The 22,892-nt window shown below is 35.1% G+C and overlaps 1 protein-coding gene across 1 annotated transcript in view; it reads right to left on the bottom strand.

Annotated features, from left to right (window-relative positions):
• LOC150101347 (transmembrane protein 222-like) overlaps positions 1 to 17,659 on the bottom strand; it is a 41,903-nt gene extending 24,244 nt beyond the window's left edge. The window contains exons 1-2 of the mRNA XM_090400774.1: positions 17,225 to 17,659; positions 656 to 661 (exon numbers count right to left, since the gene is read on the bottom strand). Of these exons, the coding sequence (XP_090256900.1) occupies positions 656 to 661; positions 17,225 to 17,659 (441 nt within the window). The remainder of the gene's footprint in view (positions 1 to 655; positions 662 to 17,224) is intronic.
• Between the last annotated feature and the right edge of the window lie 5,233 nt (positions 17,660 to 22,892).

Here is a 22,892-nt window from a genome sequence, read left to right as displayed (position 1 = left end):
CTTGAGGGATGTAAGAGAGCTTTGCAGGAGCAATAGTTGTTACTACCAACTGAGCTCCTGGTCACCATTATAAACAGTATGAAACATCACAGAGTGGTGTAAGGGATGATCACTTTCCTTATTGAGGCACTGACAATCATATTTTGTCTTCCAATTTTTTGACCACTGTCTTCATGTACCCATTTGTTACTGAATTAAACTATTTACAATTTGGACATAAAATAAATTCTCTAATGCTTTTTATTCCCCCAAAGGGAATACACAAATTTTCTATTCAGAAAAGGTTACATGCTGAACTACAAAGTAGGACTAACTATAAAGTATGGCCAACTGTAAAGAATAAGTTCAGTCCAGTGGTATCAGTTGCTGAATGGGAAGGATATTGATAGCACATGGGATGCATTAGATGCTCCAGAGAGTTTAAAGAATAATTAGAGTAGGAGTAAAATGGATGTGTAATCTTATTAAGAAAGAGATTCTCAAGAAATGAGATGGGGATATCATGCATATAAGGATTACATCTGTTATGAAAATCACAAAGAACAGACCAGAAAAGTAACAAGTGTTGTATGGAAAGCTAAGTCCTGAGTCAAAGTCTATTTACCTGTATGTGTGGGACGAACCTTGCTACCTCCACATGATATCATTAACTTACCTTCAACTGGAAAAAAAAATAAATAAAATAAAAATAAATTATTTAGCACACCCAAAGAACTAATGTGCTATGGGAAACAGATGGAAAGAATTATCCAACTGAATGCAGGTGAGAGGTGCAGGAGATAGTCAAGTATGGGTAATCATTAGCTGAACAAACAGCTATCAATCTAAAGTGAAATATATGGAGTTCAGTGTTACTTCTACACTAAAGATTTCGGCCCTAGGTGATGATGGGATTTCAGCAGAATTAGCTGCACCTTTGGCTTGGCTGGATAACTCAAGTCTCAGCACAGAGATGTTTCCACAGGAGTGGAAAGAATGTATACAACAATTCCATTACACAACACTGGTGCAAAGAGTGACGTACAGGTATACCCCAGTCATACGACGTTAGGTTTCAGACTATGTAGAGCAAATCACTGCCTTTCTTTCTCACTTGTAAATGCATGTAACGCTTTAATGTTTTGAAGCAGTCATATAGATGTGCATAAATGACACAAAACAGATACACAAACGAAAACATTATTCTGAATAGCTTGGCATAAGAGAAAATGCCAACCAGTTCGATCATCAATCTACACCCTTAAAAGTTCTTCCATTTCAGCAATGCGATTGTCATTTAGATAACTATAATATTAACTATTGTAGCACATTTCACTTCACTGAGAAAGAATTTTGTTTCAACTCCTTTTACTTTTGAGAGAAACTTGTGACATGAAATTAAGAATTATCTACACGTTAGCACAAAAAAGTATATTTAATATACTGCCAGATATTTATCTAGCAGTATATTAAATATACTTTTGTTGTGCTAACGTGTAGATAATTCTTAATTCAATAACTGTAACAACAGTCAATGTTAAATACATCACTAAATTTAATAATTTTAATCTTAATATTTAATGTAATAGGTTTACACATCTTTTCACTGGAAGCAACAGCACCCTTACTTTGAATTCGATCTGCCTTTATTAACAACAATAAAATAATAGTTATAAACAGTTTATAATTCACATATATAAAGTCTTGGTGTGATGAGATCTCCAAGAAAAGACTTTATTCTGGGAATTTTTTTTAAGGTGGTAAGCTGAAGTTCTATTCATCAAGTCATATAGCAAAGATTGAACATACAATTCATAAGATTAAAGCAATGCTGAAACAAGCAAAGTCTTTAAGAAGGCTGTGATAAACCTTCACCTGAGTTGTTGTGAGCACATCTGGTATCCTAGCTTTGAAAGTAATGCAAGCAGTGGGGAGGATTGTGTGGCCTGCAAACACTGGTAGACAGGAGAAAGATGGAGTGATGTGATACGGACCACCTACAAACTTCTGTATGTAGGTGGTTTGTATCATATATATATATATATATATATATATATAGCATGCCAATGGATGGAATTTTTCATTTTATAGCAGACAAAAGGACATCCTTTGAATCTGAGAAAGGATGCAGTCAAGAAAGGAGCAAGAGATAAATTTTTCTTTCATGGAGCTCTGCATGATTGGAATGGCTTACTTTTTTGAGACATAGTGCAAGTAATGTGAATGAACTTAAAGATGAAGTATGACTGATAATGTGGATAATGCACAGCATCCCTCAACGAGTCCCTGACTCACTGTAGGTCTCCAATAATAATTCTAGTAGAGTCTGCAGGATTCCTTAACTAAATTGAATAACTGCAATAACAAATTTGGCATGAAAATTAGCAATGAAATGACAAAAATTGTGAGAGGCAGACATGAAACAGCTGTATCCTGAATGGAGAACCAGTAAAACAAATAAAATATTTCAGCTATTTAGGCAGAAAGAGTTTGAGAGTTGATGTATGGTGGATATTCCAGTGGGTGAGTGTCCTGTGGTTCTTATTTTATTCATGTGGGGTTCCCCCCCCCCGTTCCTTGACCGCTCCCTTAGAGTTAGTTGAGCCCTCCTAATGAGGGATTAAGTACTGTATCCTATGACTGTATCCTGCGTGTTCATGGGATGAAAAACCCCAGATAAACTGGGGGGGGGGGGGAGAACCCTGCTGTCCAAGACCAGCTAACTTGGCTATGGCTGAGAAAAATCCTTAAGCTCCTCATGTCATCGACGGGAATCGAACCTAGGAATTTCTGTTTTTTTTTTTCTAATCCAAATCTCAGATCCAGAAGTTAAAAGTGGTTTGAACACTATATTATATACTCCTACTTTAGTATTTTGACAAATTGTTTTTTTATTATCATATCTTCTTCCCCAGGCATATGGTTGCAAAGCTAGGCTAACCGCACTAGGCTAACCTAGGCTAACCGCACGGACAGTGTCCTGTGGTAAGGCTATGTTTTTTGTTTTTTTTAAAAAAATCATTAAATTTGTATAAGAAACATACTTTATTAAAAAAAGTGCACTCTATATATAAATTTAATACTTTCCAAGATGTAAATGTTATTTGGAAAATGCAGACATGGTTTATTGTCTTTAACAATTTTTAACTTGATCTCATATTCTCAGTTTGAAAAAGTATACATAAAAATAAAAAACATCATCAATGTTTCCTGTTGTCGAGAAGGATAAAATTAGCAGTTTTTAAAAATATACAGTAACAGGAAACCACAAGAAATAACTAATTGCAATTCACTTATTAGCTGCAGGCAATCTAGTGAGTAGAACTAAGCTACTTTGTGCTGTTGACAGACCACATGCCTTTAAATTACCATGTAAATTCCAGTCAGTCCAGAAGCATGGATGTGTGTGTGCTGCATTATCTCTACTCAACTTTAGCCATTAAAAATGTATAGAGATGCCTCATTGCAGACTCTGCACAGGGAATCACATTACTCTCTCTTCTTATATGACTGGTCAACACATGCTTCCACAGCAATATGCACCTTATCTGATTTACAGTCACACTGTGAATGTCTTGATCTCAAAAATTATTTCTTAATGAAATAATTTTCAAGATGTGCACATCTAAAATATACACCCCTGAGTTTATGTGGTGATGCAAATTAAATATGGATATAAACTTATCCATATTTCACTTGCATATTTAATCACTTTTCAATATTTAACAAATATTTGCCAGGCACAATGTGGAGTAAAGTGGTTAAACTTTAAAAGAGAAATAAGTTAAAACACTGAACTGGCTGTATAAAAGACACTGTTGAAATCAATTTTAACTTATGGATCCAAGTGTTCAGTTAGAAATACTGTGAAACATTTGATCACAACCAGAGACCACGGATATGCGAGTTCTGAAAAAAATTAAAAGTGTGAATGCATGGCATTAGTGGCAGAATCATTAAAAATGAAGATAAAACAGAATGGAAGAAAGATTTAGGAGGATTAAGGATATCAGAAGTGCCTTAGAATATCAAAATATATGATCTGATAAGATAGAAATCCTGACATATAACAGACTAATTTGGTATAAAACTGCTGATAGGAAGTTAGATGTAAACTTTGTAGTCTGGTTGACTGATTGGTTAGCATATCCCACCATGACCATAGGTGTTTTTGCGATTGTCTTTAAGTAGGAGATGAATTTCTCTGTCCAGTGTGAGACCACTCACACTAGACAGAGAACTTCAGCACTCCAATAACAGGAGTTATTGGAGTGCTGAAGTTGGGCAGCCTTCTGAGGGGATGGTGCAGAACATCAGTAGAGTGGAAGTGACAGAGGCCATGAAGAGGATGACGAATGGAAAATCAGTGGGCCCTGACAGGATTCCAGTGGAGGCATGGAAGGCACTGGGGGAAGAGGGAATTGACCTGCTGTGGGACCAGTTCATGAAAGTTTGCCAACAGGAAAATATACCTGAGGAATGGAGGAGGGAGAGTACGCTTGTTCCCATCTACAAGGGTAAAGGGGGATGCACAAGACTGTAAAAATTAAAGAGGAATAAAGTTGATGTCCCACACAATGAAAATCCTAGAAAGGGTTCTTGATGGAAGATTGAGGAAGGAGGTGGAGATTGCAAAGAAACAATTTGGCTTCATGCCTGGTAGAGCAACAGCAGATGATGGAAAAGTTTCGAGAGAAACAACGGGAGCTACATCTGGCATTTATTGATCTGGAGAAAGCATACGATAGAGTGCCAAGGCAAGAAGTCTGGAGGCATCTGAGGGAGAAGAAGGCTCCAGAGAAATATGTCAGGTTGGTGCAGGAGATGTACAGAAATGTGAAGACAAGTGTTTGGACCTGTCTGGGACAGACAGAAAGTTTTCAAGTAACAGTTGGCGTGCATCAAGAGTCAGCATTAAGTCATTTCTGTTTAACATTGTGATGGAAGTGGTGATGGAGGAGGTGAGAGAAGATGCGCCTTGGACAATGTTGTATGCAGATGACATCTTGCTGTGTGCAGATTTAAGAGAAGAAGTGGGAACTAAACTGGAAAGATGGAGAAAAGTACTGGAAGAGAGAGAGGTATGAGACTGAGCAGAAGTAAGACAGAGTATGTGTGTTGCACAGTTGGTGGCGGCCAGGAGACAGACCTGGAGCTGCAAGGGAATGTCATCAGGAAGGTGAGGGACTTTAGACACTTAGGTTCAACAGTGGAAGAAGATGGAGGAGCTGAGAAGTGAGTGGGATGCGGGATACAAGCAGGTTGGAGGAACTGGAGGGAGATGGCTAGTGTTATGCGATAAGAGGGTGCCGATCAATCTGAAAAGCAAAATCTATAGGGCAGTAATGAGGCCAGCCATCACGTATGCTATAGAAACTGTGGCCCTGAGGAAAAATAACATCAGCAGGATGGAAGTAGCAGAGATGAGAATGCTTAGGTGGATGAGCGGTGTGACCAGAAAAGATCGTCTGAGAAATGACTATGTGAGGGAAACAGTGAAAGTTACGAACTTAGGAGCGAAGATACAAGAAGCAAGGTTGAGATGGTTTGGTCATGTGATGAGGAGGGAGGACAAATATGTGGGAAGAAGGGTCATGCAGATGGATGTGCAAGGAAGGAGGAAGTGCAGGCAGCCAAAGAACAGATGGAGGGAGCTGGTAGAAGAGGACTTGAGGATGAAGAACTTGGATATGGTGACAGCCCAAGACAGGAGGATGTGGAGGAGACTCATCATCAACATTGACTCCACTTAAGTGGGAGAAGCTGCAGAAGAAGAAGAAGATTGGGGTGGCTGAAGTGGCTTGAAAAAGTCCTGCATTTGGTCTCTAGGCAGGGGTTCTAGACTGCATAAAAAATAAAATACAAAAGAAATATAAAATAAATATAGAAAAAAATAAAAAATCCTTAGCCTCCTCGCAGTACTATAGGTTTATGAAAACAAAAAAAAAATGTGGGTGGCAGTCACAAACTTAATTTACTACTCTTATAGCATGCTGTAAGAGTAGTAAATCCATTTCTTTAACCCTTTAATTGCTACGGTCGAGTTAACTTGAGCATGGAAAAAATGGCGACCTTGCTATGATCAAGTTAACTTGATTTGAACTTTCAATGTGTAATACTCATTTAATTTAGTTTTCATTTGATTCAAATAGAGCTGACTTATAGTGCCATCTCTTAGGATTACAAGGAACTAATTTTTAAGCTTCTGTCTGCTTTGTGACGCTATCTTTGTAAAAAATTGTGAGACCATGCACAATGTTATCAGAGCCGTCCTTGACAATAGGAGCCAGGCAATCACGTGATGCAGTGATTCCAGGGTTAGTAAAAATGGCTTTGACAAGCAGACAGCAGCGTTCTCTTACTGAGGCGGAATTAGTAGAAGTATTAGAAACTTCACCTTCCAATTTATCAGATTTCAGTGACAATGATGATATTTAAATTTTAGAAAATAGTGAAAGTTGAGATAACGAACCACCAGCACCAGTGCATTCGCAAAAAAGAAATCGTACTGACGCTTCATTGTTTCAATGGTGCGATACAAATTTTCATCCAACAGTTCAATTCAATAATGATAATTCAGGTATTTCAGCAATTATAGATGATGGTTCAACTGTTCAGAGACTGGAAGGAAGAAAGAACCCTTGAAGGGAAGGAAATTAAATTTAGACATTTATGGAGAGACAATTACCTAAAACAGCGTGTTCTAAACAAAACTAAAGGTCTAAGAATGTTGGATCTGGTGACATCAGAAAATTTGTCCATAACCAAGATAAACTGACATTTTGCATCTGAGCACCAAAGGTAACCACGAAGATATGACACTAAAAGTTTATTAAAACTGAGGCAGCAGCTTGCAGCAGTACACCATGCTTGAATAGCAAGAGAGGAATGTTAATAGGGTATGTGAAATAGTCAATGGATGTTTAAAGAAAGAATTATTACATTGCATATCCAGGGTTAGGAAGATAAATAAATCAAGTGGGAATGAAATGGATGAGTGACATTAAGTAGAATCTGCAAAAAAAAGAAGATAACCAGCAAACTAATAAGCAATACAAAATACAAGAAAGTAGAATGGGGAAGTATTAGAATAAATTAGCTAAACAGGAAAAAGAAATCCCAAAGAGTTCTTCAACTATGTGTCAGTAAAAGAAAGAATGATTATGGAAGAATAACTTTAGTAAACACTGATGACAGGTGACTGACAGATGCATAAAAAATAGTTGAATTATGGGAGTGATTGCTTTATGTATTTGATTATGTATATACATAATCAAATACATTCATGAATTTGATTATGTATATATATAATCAAATTCACGAATGTACCCTTAGGAAGTGTACAGGATATCATGACAGTACTACATGAAAAGGTTACATCAATAATAACTGCAAATCAAAAATTTTCCTCCAAATTTATCTGTTATCTGTCAAAACTCCAATATTATCATATCTCATATTTCAATGTCACTTTTTACTGTATCAATCCACCTAGATTTTTGGTCTTTCTCTGATTCATTTTTCATGCCAATCTGATAAAGAACACAGTGCTTGTTTTGCTAACTTTCCTCTCCCATTCAGTTTAAATATACCACTTGAGATTAGCTCTGCTAAAACATTGCTGAATGCTAATAATGTCAAGTTCTTTCATAATATCCAGAACTCTCATATCTGTAGTCTCTAGTCTTTGATCAAGTGTTTTTTTTTCTAATCCAAATCTCAGATCCAGAAGTTAAAAGTGGTTTGAACACTATATTATATACTCCTACTTTAGTATTTTGACAAATTGTTTTTTTTTATTCCATATAATGTACATTTTACTAATTCTATTGTCATTTTCATACTTAATTTGATATTTTCATAAACATTTTGTGTCTAAATATCCAAAATGTTTTATTTGTTCTATAGATTCTTCATTCAGGAAGTAGCCAATAGTTTCAATATTTCTGCCTATTTTCAATGGCTTTGTCATTTTATTGCTGACTTTCATGCCAAAGTTATTACATTTATTCAATTTAGTCAAGGAATCCCGCAGACTTGTAATGGATTTATTTAGAAGTACATCATGATCTGTATAAAGTAAAGAGCTGAGATCAACATCTCCAATTTTGATATCAAGTTTAATACCACTTTCTTTCATAATGTGATTCAAATAGATGATGTTTATCCAATTCTAACTGCTGACTTACAATTCAAATATAGACTACGTATTGCTTGATATAATGTCCCATTTACAATGTCTAACTGGGTTTTGAACAGCATTTCTCTTGGCACCTTTCCATGTCTTTTCCAGACCTAAAAAACTTAAATACAGATCCTTGTTATATTCCCATGAATGTCACAAAAAACAACCTCTGTTTGGCCAGAATCCAGCTTATTCTTCTCTAAGCTTCCTGTCCACAATTCTTAAGTTTCTCAGGTATACTTGCATAAATCTTACCAGCAGGGAAATTCCTGTGTAATTCTCACATTGCTCTTTCTTACAGATGAGTAATATGAGAGCTCTATTCTAATCATCTGGAATTTTACCCCCCTGACCAGTCCTGAATTATGCAGTGTAGCCATGGTAAAACTTTTATGCCTCCACATCTAAGCATTTCTGATCAAATATTATGTACTCCAACTGCCGTTTCACATTTCAGGGTTTGATATCTTTTTCCACTTTAAGTGTTGATATGTATTTATGATTGCATTCCTGATGAGTGTTTTCTACCACAGTGCTGCCACTACTTGTTCCATTTAGAAATCTTTCAAAGTAATTACTCCAGACATCTAGAATATCTTCATCTTTAGTTTTAATGTCATCTTTATCATCTCTAGTTCCTTTTACAGTACTCTTTCCTCCAGTTCTATTCAAGAGCCTACAGATCAATTTACATTATCTTGTAATCATTTTCTACTTTGATATTTAGAACATTTTGCCAGTTTTCTGATATTTACTTTCAATGTTTTTAAAGTTTTCCTTTCCACAATCTTCTAATATGCTTTCTTTTCCTTGATTGCATCCTTAACTTGTCCACTATGGAGTTCTGATTTTTCTAACCTTGCAAGGCTTCTGGCTAAATCAATCAATGTTTTCTTCAGAATTTGTCACTGAATCTACAAGATCTGGTTCTTGTTTTCAAACTCTTTAATTTTTTCTTGAATAAATTTTTTTTCAAATTTTCAAAAAATGTTCAAAATTTTTTTCCCCACACTTTTTTGATATGAAATTCATTCTATCCTTGATTCATTCTATACATTTTATCCTGCTCAAAACTAAATGGTAATTACTTCCAATTTCAAATCTTTTGTATACTCTTCTATAATGAGCCAGTGGGACAACATTGCTATCAACAATAACCTACTCAAAACTTTTCATATCTTTTGCATCTTCTCTCTATGTGAATTTGTGCACACTTTTATGTTGAAAAGATAGTGTTAGTAATAACTAGTGCAGTGATAGCGAATCTTTCTACCCAGGTGTGTCAAAGATCTTTTTTTTTTTTTTTAAATATTAACGTTGTTGATGTGCTACTTGCATACATGCATTATAAATTTAATTACATAATCATAGATGATGACTTATACATATCATATTACGCTATTTATTTAATAGGACGTTGATATACAATCTATGAATTCATATTATACAATTAATTTAATAAACTGAAATTATTGAAATTAGTTTTTTCATCAGAATACCAATATTTTTCAACATCCACAGTGTCACCTGAAACCCTCAAATGTGTCAGTGCTGACACGCATGTCATAGGTTCGCCATCACTGAACTAGTCCATGTCCTGAACAGAACTCCAACAGGTGCTTACTATTATTAGCTTTGTACTTTTCTCCAATTTTTCCTAGAATATTTCTGTCTTGTAATCATTTCCTACTTTGCTATTTAGATCTCCAATAAGGACCAACTTTCCCCTTTTTTTTTGTGTGTTTATTGCCTTCTCTAATGCTTCAAAATATTCGTCTGCTTTTTCCTTAGTAGAACCTTTTGTGGGATAATAAGTCTCATTGTCAAGTTCCACATTCTGATATTTGTCTATTTTCCTGATTGTTATTTCCTGAATATAGCATCTTATATTTGGCTTAGAAAGATCTCACTTTTTTTGTCTTCTTTGTTTCATTAATTTCTATTATGTTGATCTGTTAGTTATCCAATTCTTCTACTAGTTCCATTTCAGAACTAAAAAAAAGTGCACAAGAAATGGTAGTGCTCCTAACAAGGATGTTTAAATATCAGCTCTGAGACTGGATCAAGATAGCGAGTGTGTGTGTGTGTGTTCAAAATAGTTCCACATAAAGAAGGCCCTAAGACAGAGGTAGCAAATGAGGAAGAATTCAAGAATGGATGGATAGGAATATGATATTTTATGAGAGACAGCATGACTCTGGAAAAGATAGGTCTTGTCTTAGTAACTTACTTTCTACAATAAAGTGACTATTGAGCTGGATAAGAGAAATGGCTACACCACAACAATGCTAGTTTTTGCAAAGGCATTTGATAGGATTCTGCAGTGAACTGTATTAACACATATAGAGCATATGAGGATAAACACAAAGCTGTTATAGATGGTGCTTTAGACAAGACAGTTGCTAATGGACAGACATCACATAACAATACTGCTCTGTATATATATATGGAGGGCAAGGAATGAAAGAGAAGGAAAATGACCAGTGGTTTGTTGCAGCACATCATATACCTGGCTATTCAGGGGGGGGGGGATATCTTGCTGTTTGCTGATGATGGTAAACTCGGGAAGACGAGAGTTAGTAAAAATGATAAGAGATCTAGCAGAATGATCAAGCTGACAGTATGCTTATGAATTTTGAGTTGAAGAGATTGCAAGAATTATATTCATCTGACAGGAAATTAATTAGGCTTAGGATTTAGGGATGATGGCAGACAAAAAATGTCTGCCAGCATCACAATAGTGAGCTAAAATAACCTAAATGATCACATGGATATTAAGAAATACACTGATAAGTAGGGATAAGGAGTCTATTATCCTTCTTTACACTGATATGATACAACCAAATATGGTTACCAATGTTTTTTGGAAACTTGTTGAAAATGACAGAGGATTCAGAAGCAAGTGATAAAAAGGGTGACTGGGTCTGTGGAGTGCTCCCTATGAGTTAATTGTAACTCAGAGACTTAAGGCCTATGCATTGCAATTAACTGTCAGGGTGAAAGAAAAGATATAATAGAAACATAATTTACTAAAAGTTCTACAGAATAGATGCTCAAGATATTTCCTATGCATTCACTGAATGGTAGAGAAGGGTGTCATTCCTAAACGGTTCTATAAGAGTGTGGTTAGCAAAGCACAGAACTAGATTTCATGGAGAATAGCGAATGAATTGAACTGGTTGCTAGAGACAGTCATGAGTGATTTGTTGGTAAACAAGTCTAAAATGAAGGCCTCCCACAATGAATGTTCATATGACATAGACACGCCTGGTAATATTCAACCGACAGTACAAAATCCCACAGTAGTTCTACAATCTTAAAAATCATATATATGTATTATGAGAAATGCCATTTGCATTTCTCATAATACAATTTTCTGAAAAGAAAATTTCATAATATTTAATATTCATAAATCATATGAAAATTTCATTTTCATATGATTCAGTATGGCCAATTACCAGAGAAGGGTGGCATCTCCATATCTTTCTGAACTTTTCCAATAAAATCAACCAGCATTCCTGAGATAATCATTTGTCTGTAATTTGCTAACTCTGTCTTAGGGCCTTCTTTATGTAAGTGAACTATTTTGTCCTCTCTCTCTTGGAACCCAGCCAGTGCTGACACTTATACATCCTTGTTAGTAGCACTAACATTTCTTATGCACTCTCCTGTGACAGACAGACCAATACCTCATCCACTCCCATTATTATATTCACAGTGACATGTTTGGAAGCCACGTCATCCACATCAAAAAATAACATGGAAAAAAAGTAGGGAGGGAATCACATTAAAAATGAAGATAGGAATATGACAGCAATCAGGAATGTGTGAGCAGAGCTAATCTTGGTTGGTCACTAAAAATGAGAGAGAAAAGATTAGCAAAGAAAATGTTTAATGCCAAGATGGCAGGGGAAAACCAAGAGAAAGACTAAGATGTAGGTATATTGTGCAGCTATAATTTCTTTAAAAGACAGAAATATAAGTGCTAACATTCTTGATAGATAAGATTACTTAGGAGGAAACTATTCAATTACAAGTTATAATAATGTAAACTGGTTATGTAGCGGAATCACAGTATCCTGTACATCCTCTGAGGATACATATCAGGAATTTGATGATGTGGTGGGGAGATTTAAAAAAAAAATAATAATAATAAATTACAATAAAAATAAAAGTATAATGAAATGTTCAAAAAATATAGAAAACACAACATACTTTTGAATTCATTAACAAGTTTTATTCAAAGATGCCAAAAATTAATTATAATTACGTATTATAAAACAATACTAATCACAGTATATAGTGAAGGCATCATCTGATATCCTATTTCTTATTTTGGATGTTTGATTTCATGCAAGAAAACAATGCTTCCATTAATGCAACCGAAACTAGAAACAAAATATAACACAAACAATTTGTATTATATTATTTAACATGCATATGCTAAAGTGAATGACAAAAAAAGAAAAAATATTGAAAACGAAATATTTTCAAATATTTGAAAATTTATTATTCCTAAAAATATTATTCCTGTTCCTGCTTTAGGAACAGGAATATTTGATGGTAAAGCGCTGGAAACTGTTCTGAACATCCATAATCAACACTATTCATGTTTATTTTTATATGCAAATGTATTACTATTCCAAGAACTCCCATGGCTTCAATCTATTAGCATAATTCTATTAATTGGCTATTCTAGTGTGCTGATATTCATTGCCTAAGATCTTTCTAACAGCAATGCCTTTGTTATCTTCTAATGCAGCGTTTCCCAAACCTTTCAGTACCTGGATGCCCTTTTTTATGTCGTTGGAATGCAATCATGCCATCAACCAGACACAGCCCTAATGGAGGTCAACTGATGCATTTTTTTTTAAAAATTCCATTTTTATTTATTGAAAAATAAATAAAAATAAAAAAAAAAAGATTTTTATTATTGAAAAATTAATTACAGAATACACCTGCACCTATCTGTGACAAAAAAAAAAAAAAAAAAAAAAAAAAAATCGAAATTTTTGGAAAAAAGTGCCTCATGCACTTACCACATTTTGGAAAACAGCGTGCCGATGAAGTTGAAACTACTTGAAGCTGGTTACAGAAACTCAACTAAAATAATGTTGAATAAAGTTTCTTATTAATATTAGAAAAATCTACACATTTGCTATAATGTTTACACCTTATATGTCAGTAAAAACTCATGTGTTGATAAGGTTCAATTAAATGTAAAAAAAAAAAAAAAACTGCAGTGATATATGAAATCAAGAAGTAGTTAACAGGCTCAAAACCAATAATTACATACAATTTTACACTGGCATAAGAAATAATAAGAAAGCCAAAGCAAGAGTAGCATTGATGGTACAGAGAATCCTAGAAAAGAAAGGAGTTAATTATATTTATTAAAAAGAAAGAATAATGCTCTTCCATGACAAGTCTTGCACTCCTTGCAGGTGTCGCATAAGAATAATACAAATCAGAATTTAAAATTACTAGGGGTATCTGAATGTCACTGTAGTATATGTACAGGTGAAAAGTGATGAAGAAAGTAATGAAAGCTTTACCTCCTACAAGAAGTAACAAACACAGTGAATAAGTCTATCTAGTGGTGACTGGAGACTTGAATGCTAGAATTGGGAAAAATAGTAAAATTAAAATTTAATCATCTGCATACACAGTGAGCAAACAGTTAATAGAAATGGGAAAAGGATAATGAGTTATATAGTTTATAATAATTTTAAATTTACAAACATTCTTACCACACAAAGATCATCATAAATACATTTGGATAACAAGACACAGATCAATAATAGACTATATAACAGTAAATAATAAATCAGCAACATTTATTTTTGGCACAGTTTTTTCAGTAACTTTGAATTGGAAACTGACCAATAAAGAAATGGTTAGTTTCAATTCAAAGAGCAGAGGTGTTTCAAAGTCAGTCTCTTAAAAGACCCTGGTATAGAGTGGTTCATCAACAGAATTAAATATTAACAGAAGATTAAAAGTCATGAAAAAACTGAAGTATGTTACTACTTTGTGGTATATTAAAAAGGTAGCATTTGATGACATCATAAAATAGGTCTTATACCTGGGTGGTCTGAAAACTTCTTGGACTAACAATGAAAAAATGAATTTATAATTTCAAAATTATTTTTATTTTTCAACATAATCTCCCTTAAAACTAATACATTCCAGCGATGCTCCAGCACCATTATCCCGTCCCTGTATCTGCAAAATACTACTTTACAGTTGCAATCACCTCTTGTTTCGAAGAAAAACGTTGACCAGCGAGGAAGATTTTTAGTTTTGAAAAGAGATAGAAATCAGAGGGAGCCAAATCTCGGGAATAGGGTGTTCCAACAATTCATAGTGCAGATCCCTTAATTTTCCCACTGCCAAAATTTGTGGGAAGATACATTGTCCTGATGAAAGATGATTTTTTTCTTCTGCAAACCAGGTCTTTCCTCACAAATTTTTTTTGTCTAGTCTGGTTAAAAGACCAGAATAATATTCTGTGGTTATTGTTTTACCCTTTTCAAGATAATTAATAAACAAAATGCCTTTAGCATCCCAAAACACTGATGCCATGACCTTGTCTTCTTTGGCGTTGAACAACCGGCTTCTATCTACTGTTTTGACTGCTGTTTGGATTCTGGTGTGTACTGGTGAATCCAGGTCTCATCCATAGTAATAAATCAACACACAAAATCAGTTTTATTCTTGTTAAAATGCTCCAAGCACTATTCAGAGATTTTCATGCGAGTGCGTTTTTGAACAGCATGGCACCCACCTTGCACAAAGCATTTCATTTGCAATTCTTCATGCAAAATATATCCCACATGTTCTTTTGAAATGCTTATAGTCTCAGCAATTTCACGCGCTTCGATTCGCCAGTCATCCAATACCATATTGTGCACTGATCAACGATTTCTGGTGTTGTTACACTTTCCGAATGTCCTTCACGTGGATCATCTTCAAGGCTAGTATGGCCACGTTTAAACTCGACAGCCCATTTCTTAATTGTCATAAATGAAGAGAAGAGTGCCTATAAACTTTTATGAACTTCGAATGAATTTCTTTTGGCATTAAACCTTCTTTTACAAAGAATATTATTACCACACGATACTCAATTTTATCCATTTAAAGCGATACAGACAACACTTTGGCTTCCGAGCTGTATTAAAAAAAACTACTTGATAAAATGACTTGCAATTTTACATGGATGCTTATGACAGATGTACCAACTTAGAAAAAAAAAATCTTGCCGATAGTGTTGCCATTTATGATCTAGGCCGAGAACTTTTCAGATTCTGGATTTAGAGAAAGATGTTGAAAGTTTATTTTTCGCTTGGTCAGACTATAATAAATTTAGTTATTTTCAACATCTTTCTCTAAATCCAGAGTAATTTAATAAAAAGGTGACACACCGTTTGGCAGCTCCTATAGGAGGAAATGACCTTGCTAATGCTTCTGCCTTGGTATCTCCACTTGGGCCTGGCTCCCACTGAAAAGACCTCAATAAAGGTCGAAACTAGTCTGGGTAGTGGCCCTTCCCGTAATGCATAAATTATACATATCCGCAAGGAGATGTGTTTAGCATTATGGGAGATACTGAGATAAGGGTGTTAGTATCTTGCTCCACCTTTGCAAAGAGTCGCCCGGTGTTGTACCACCTTACTCCAGTCCTGAAGATACTTTCAGGTGCAAACTTTGTTTGCTCACACTTGGATAAAGGATTAAACTAAATTTATTATAGTCTGACCAAGTGAAAAATAAACTTTCAACATCTTTAGTCAAAGTACTGCATTAGTAAAACTAACAGATTAAATTTAGAAACATTGTACAATAAAGAAAGCTAGTATAGTGATGAATTAGTTAAATAAATTCAAATGGAATAACTGAGAAGTTAGCCAAAACACAACACAAGACAGTGTTCAGGCCAATTTTAACTTATGGTGCTGAGAGTTCAGTTAGAAATTAGGGGAATGAACAGATGGTATCAATGGCAGAATCATATTAAAACTAAAAATATGACAAAAGGTGACATTCTAGAATGTGCATACGATTAATTAAAGAGAATGTCAGATCTAGGCACACCAATGCTGTTAATAGGGCAGTAGATGACAAAAATATTAGATCTGAGAGTAATATTGAAGTCCTAACAAAAAAGTAATCTGGAAGAAAGCTGCTGCTGATAACAAGTTGGTAGTGCAATCATAATCATGTACGACTGTCATAGTATCAGAAATCTGGTGCTAAATAACTTCCATTAATTATAAGAGATCACAAAACTATATTTATAAACTAATATTTAAACCTCAAAATTGTTTTTTTAAATATGGAGGAAAAAAATTACCCAACAGTCTATAAAATTTAATATATTAATGCAGGACAATATACAATTTCATGGACTTAACAATATTATAAATGGCTTCTAACATGCAAGAATTGGATACAATATATAAATGAAGTGATGGCAATGAACGACATGGAAGTACACAATCAAAAATAAAACGTGAATATAGTGACAAAACTATTTAAACATTCAAGAGAAATCAACAAATATATATACAATGAGTTCTGAAAATTATCCCAACACCATTTCAAGATTAGCAAGTTAGTAATTACATTACAATAAGTAAATGATAGTACTGTGTATATGCCATGCTTAATGGAGGCTTTTATTGCTCACACGTTGCTCGCACTCAATACAAATACAGAAAAGCACTGGATGTGAACATTGTAATATGAAGCTACATAAGTATTACAGAATTAGGAAACTTTCATACATAGACGACTAATTAAATAGTTGGGCAACTTATAATTAATTACAAAACATACTTTAACGCTGAAATGTAATATTAAAGTAATCTGTGAAATTATAAAAAAAAATTAAATAATTAAAAACTAATTTAAGATATTCTTTGCTAACGTTTAAGCGAGAACGAAAACGCAAGCAATAATCGTGACGCAGGTTATTATTAAAAATGGCAACCATGTCTTCAAGAAACCACAAACACTGACATGCCTTCCATGTATAAGTATTAGAAATGCCAGTTTTACCATATTCCAAGAACTGCGGTTGTAATGCATTAGATTTAAAGCTAGTGCTACATGGGAATGGCAATTATCACAAAACAAATTATGCATATGATGTTTGTATTCATCCGAAGCTTCCGTTACAGCTTGATCCCATCCATTAGGTCCTCCTTGTGCAGCGTGAGGATCTAACTGCCAATATTTTGTTGGATGTCCAAATGCCATATTATCTTCAGAAACAAAGTACGGTCCAGCAAAATCACGGATTTTCCCAGACGACATAGCGATACCCATATGTCCGATAACAGGCAAAATCCATGTCAATATAGGAATAGGGGTCCAAACAATCGAAAAAGGATAGCGTACTCGTTCATGATCGATTATATATTTACCCATCTCATTGAATGCGTGGTTATTTCCTATTTCAGAATCTTTTGGAGAACTATTACTTAAATGCATACCGCTTTCAAATTAGTTATAAATACTTTCAACATACTATACTGAAATAACATTAATAATAACAGATGAAAATAACAAAAAGTCAAAAGAAGGCTTCACATCCAATGGAACACTATTGCCACCTGAACATAAAGATATGAAACTCACTAAACAACAACAATACTTTTTATATAACCATTTAATCAAGTACTTCAATTAGCAACTGTTTTACTAAAATGTTCCAAAGAAGAGATGAGGATATGAGAAAAAGAAAGGGGAAAAAAAAGATAAAGTTGATAAAGCATTGAGGACCGATGACTGAAAATTAAGTCACAACAGTCAGATTAAAATATTTAAAAAATATTTGCATCTTGAATTTATGGTTTTAAAGACTTCGTGGTTCACAATTCCCCCGAAGTCTTCAAGATCATAAGACAATGACAAATAATACAAAAGAAGACCACCTGCAGCGGTCCTGATTTTAAGGTACATTAGTCGTCGAAAATGAATGATTATTCAAAAAATATATTTTTATATATTTGGAATAATCATATTCCAAAAAATACTCCATCACCTTTTATGCGCGTTTTTAGCCTTGTGGAAATGGCTTTTTCTATCACTATACGATCATTCCTATAGTGATAGGACAAAAGAAGGGAGACTGGTATAGTTTCGATTCTCGTTCACTGAGGCGAGGAAATTTTTTATATGACTTTCTTTGTTTCATTCGAGAGTGAGTCAAACTCTGTACGGACAGGCAAAGGTTTATATCTGAGAAACTCGGAATTTGCACAGTACATTAAGCACTCACGCAAGTTTTCAATCATAACTTGTCATTAATGAAGTATGTTCCCTATTTCCGACTTGATTAGATATGAACTATTTCACTTACGTTGACAAAAAAAAAAAAAAATCTCAGAAAAAGGACCATAGAACTCACCTATAACAGACAGTAATACGAGTGTTAGTATCACAAGATGGTGATAGTTGTTTTCCATACCCTCTCTCTCTCTCTCTCTCTCTCTCTCTCTCTCTCTCTCTCTCTCTCTCTCTCTCTCCTGAAATGCATTGATTTATAGCTTTGGCTCATTATCAATGAAAACTCGAAGAATGGAGTCTGACTGCCACCTCTCTTCAAAAAGTTAGGCACGAAGAGCTTCTTTCTGCTCCCTCTAGTAAATAAAAGACGTTAAAGAATTTTTCATTTTTATACGAATTAGTTTTAGCTCTATCTAACTTCTGGAGATTGAGAAACAGTTCAATCGCAATCGGTAGCCATCAGAGTTAGTTGTCACAAGACTCTCACTAAATGTAAATGGTAGTCAATCAGTAAAGTGAGGCAGAAAAATGCTGCCATCTCGTGGTTCTTAATAGTAACGCAGTTTATTATTAACTGAGACTGTGCTGATTATTGTATTTTCGAGTTTGCGAGAAGAAAAACCCAAAATTTTCAGTAGGAAAAATACCCATTGCCAATTCTGGAGATCGACTAACTCGATAACCGGTCGTGTAAAGGATTACAATAAGTTAATAATACATATCGATGGTATCTCACTAACTCTAATTAGGGGTAATTTATAAGTTCGATTTTATTCCCTGACTAGAGGAACTATTCGATTTATCAAGTTATTTCAGCATTTGCACAGGCAAGTAAGTATTACCAGTCCCGCAAATGTGAGTTTTAACTTCACTAAAAGCAATTGTGAACTCAAGATTTCAATCAATAATACTAAATAAAATTAATAATAATGTATGATCCAGAATCGTTTCTAATATGCAGAGACAAACAAGTTATTGTTCCTCTGTATCGAGCCTTGATAAGACCCCCATCTGGACTACTGTGCCCAGTTATAGTTATGGGCGCCAGGGTTTCTTCGTGATGGGGAGGTCTGTGATGGATAGCAGGTCTGTGGAATGAACCTTATGAGAATAGGTTGAAGATTTGTGGGTTGCAAAAATTGGTGGATAGGCGGAAAAGGGGTGATATGATTGAGACATTCAAATTACTGAAGGATTTCTATAAGATTAGCAGATATTTTTGAAAATAGGACTGGTGGCGGGAGGACTAGGGGCCATGCATGGAAACTGGGTAAGAATGTGGTTAACAAGGGTGTTAGAGCTAGGTTTTTTACTTGGAGAGAGTGGTAAATGAGTGGAATAAGCTGCCAGAGTCTGTTGTGGGTGCTACGACCGTGAATGAGTTCAAGGCAAGGCATGATAGATACTGTGTGAATGTCGAATAGTTGTTCGTGAATATAATGTTAGGCCTTCCTCGATGAGTCTGTCGACTCCTTGGAGTTTCCTTGGATAATAATAATAATAATAATAATAATAATAATAATAATAATAATAATAATAATAATAATAATAATAATAATAATAATAATATGGAAAATATTTCTTTTCTTTTTTTTTTCCACTTATAACCGCGAAGAATTTTCATGCGATTAATTTTCACGTGATAAATTTTCCTATCTTTTCTTCAGCCAAAAGACTGTTCGAATCCCGCCTGGAGCAATGATATTTGTGGAAATACTAGTGGTGGTGGTGGTGGTTGGTAGATGGCTTTGGTGTAGTTGCTGTTAATTGTAGCTGGTGGATTCAGTGGTGGAGACAGAGAGCTGTAGAGTAAGTGCCCTCTCTTAATGAGTCTGAGGAATCCATAGAGGCGTCACATAATAATAATAATAATAATAATAATAATAATAATAATAATAATAATAATAATAATAATAAAGACCTGGAAATGGAAGGATATATCTATCAGTAACGGAAAGCTTCTGTAAACCAAAATTGAATACTCTTTGCAGAGGTACGAATTATTAAAGAATCCCAAAAGGAAGGCTGCTGTTATATTCATGTTCAACCTTGTCGACTTTTTTTTTTTTTTTTCATTATTATTTTGGATTGACGAGCCATTCTGCTAAGATTAGAATCCAGGAACATTAGAATAAATACATCAAATTCTAGGAATCCGATAAGTCCTGCAACCTTGCTTACCATGTCATTAACACTAGACAAAGATCTTTGAAACCAAACCAAGTTTCTTGATTTGGTTTCAAAGATCTTTGTTTTTGAAATAAATAGATTTGAGACTGAAATAGATTTAAATTTAATCATCTCGTACTTGAATCTTGCAAGACTTTACGATATCATCAAAATTTCCTATCTGAAAATTTCGAAATGTAATGGCGGTTATCTTCTGAATTACAACAAAACCTAACCATTCTTTTCCTTGAATTGTAATAACTCAGACGTGTGTAAATACTAGTAAACACGTTATGTGAGTCATATCTAGACGATGTCAACGTGTCTTCTCTTTCCTACATGATGATTGGAGTTATAATAAAGAAGAAAATAGAGAAACTATATATCAATTACGTATATATATCGAACTATATATCAATTCTTGGGGCATGGGTCCCATTCTACCAAGCGCATTCCCGGGTTGCGGATAGGAGAATGGCCTCTGAATAAAGAGGTTAGCTGCGAATAAACATGGAAACCTGTGAATAAGAATTCGTGGACAATGGGACGGCATCTACCAACAGGAAGTGGTGAGATAGACTGTGGCATGGTTATCTCTATCAAAAGCCACGCATTTCGACTGACGGGGATGCGAAATGAGAGATGTAACCGCCATTAAATGTTACAGCTGAGCTGGAAGTTGGGACAGCAACAACTTTCATCCTGATCAGCAGAAGATCACCATAAGTGACAACGGTGTAATGGATACTGTGGGCGGATAATCATGAGGAAGGAGAAACGGCTAGAACTCTGAGCCTCTCTAGAAGGCTATTGCTGGACAAGGAAAGCAAGGGGGATACCACCTTGTTCTATTTTTCCCTAGTAAGATAGCAGTATGGATGCACAATGGCTCAATACTTGTGCATGGCAGGGGAAGAAGCAAGGCTTCTCAGGTCGTAAACTAGCGAAATCCTTGTACATTCATTTGGACGTGGAATGTGAGAACCCTCCTATAAATTGGAAAATTGGAAAATTTGAAGAGAGAAATGGTGGGAATTAGTGAAATGAGATGGACTGGAACCGGAGACTTTTAGAGTGGTGATTACAGAATCATTTATTCAGGTGATGAGACAGCAAAAAATGGAGTCGCAGTGGTTCTCAATAAGGAATGGGAAAGAAGAGTGATCAACTCAGTAAAATATAGTAGCAGATTGATAATACCTGTAGTAGATTGATATCCAATACCTGCTTCCAGAAACATCCACGACGGACCTATACTTGGACATTTAACATTGATAGGTCAAGGCACCAGATTGATTACATCCTTGCGGTGGAAGACAAGCATCTCTAATGTGCATACTTGTCCTGGAGCAGATTGTGGTACAGATCATCAGCTGTTAAGAGCCACAGTAAGACTAAGACTTCGAAAACTACCAGGTCAGGTACATTCCACTAGATTGGATGTTAGGGTAATTCCTAGTGGATTCACAGAAGAAACATCAACTCGGCTGGATGATTTTTGGAGACCAATGAGGAACTCTCACCTGAAATGCTTTGGGAAGGAGTCTAGATGATAATACAGGATACAGCGAAGACGTATCTCAGCCCAATAAGAAAACCAAGAGACCCATGGATATCAGATTCAACATGGGAATTAATCAGAAGAAGGCGGTTGGAAAAACAAAGAGACACAGGGACCAACGAATACAAGAGATTACATAGAGATATCAGAAGAGCTATCAAGCAGGACAAGGAAAAGTTCTATACTAATAAATGTGAAGAAATAGAGTTCCAGATGAGAAGGCATAATTATAAAAGGATGTTACTTAAATTAAGGGGATATTAAATCCCGCATAGTTTTAAAACCGAATAAGAAACTCAAAGATCAGAATCAGAGAGTTTCTTGCCGAATATAGTAAACTATAAAGTATCGGTGACACTAGCGTTACCCAATGCAAGTGATCCTAGTACGTAGTACAATACCGGGCAGCTCGTTGCAAAGGTGGTAAAGTTCTGATCGCTATTCTTAGGTATTTTCCATAATGTAAAAACACATTTCCTAGGAAATGTATGCTGTTATTACATTATGGAGGGAGGTTACTACCCAGACCGGTTTCAGCCGGAGTGAAAGTGAGGGGAATCCCATCATTGGCCTACGAAAAATGGCGGGGTCAGAGTGCCCCTAGTAGGAAAGAAAAAGAAGGGAGGGGAAGTGACAGTGAGGTTGAGGTGGGGAAATGAGGGGGGATGGGAAGGGCGGGTGGGGAGGTGGGGAGTAGGAAAAAGG

This window comes from Typopeltis vanoorti, chromosome 11 (genome assembly GCF_054136105.1).
Source record: "Typopeltis vanoorti isolate ZY-2024b chromosome 11, IOZ_Tvanoo_1.0, whole genome shotgun sequence".
Taxonomy (NCBI): domain Eukaryota; kingdom Metazoa; phylum Arthropoda; class Arachnida; order Uropygi; family Thelyphonidae; genus Typopeltis; species Typopeltis vanoorti.
The sequence above is the reverse complement of the archived record's forward strand: the minus strand, read 5'-3'. Positions and strand labels throughout refer to the sequence as shown.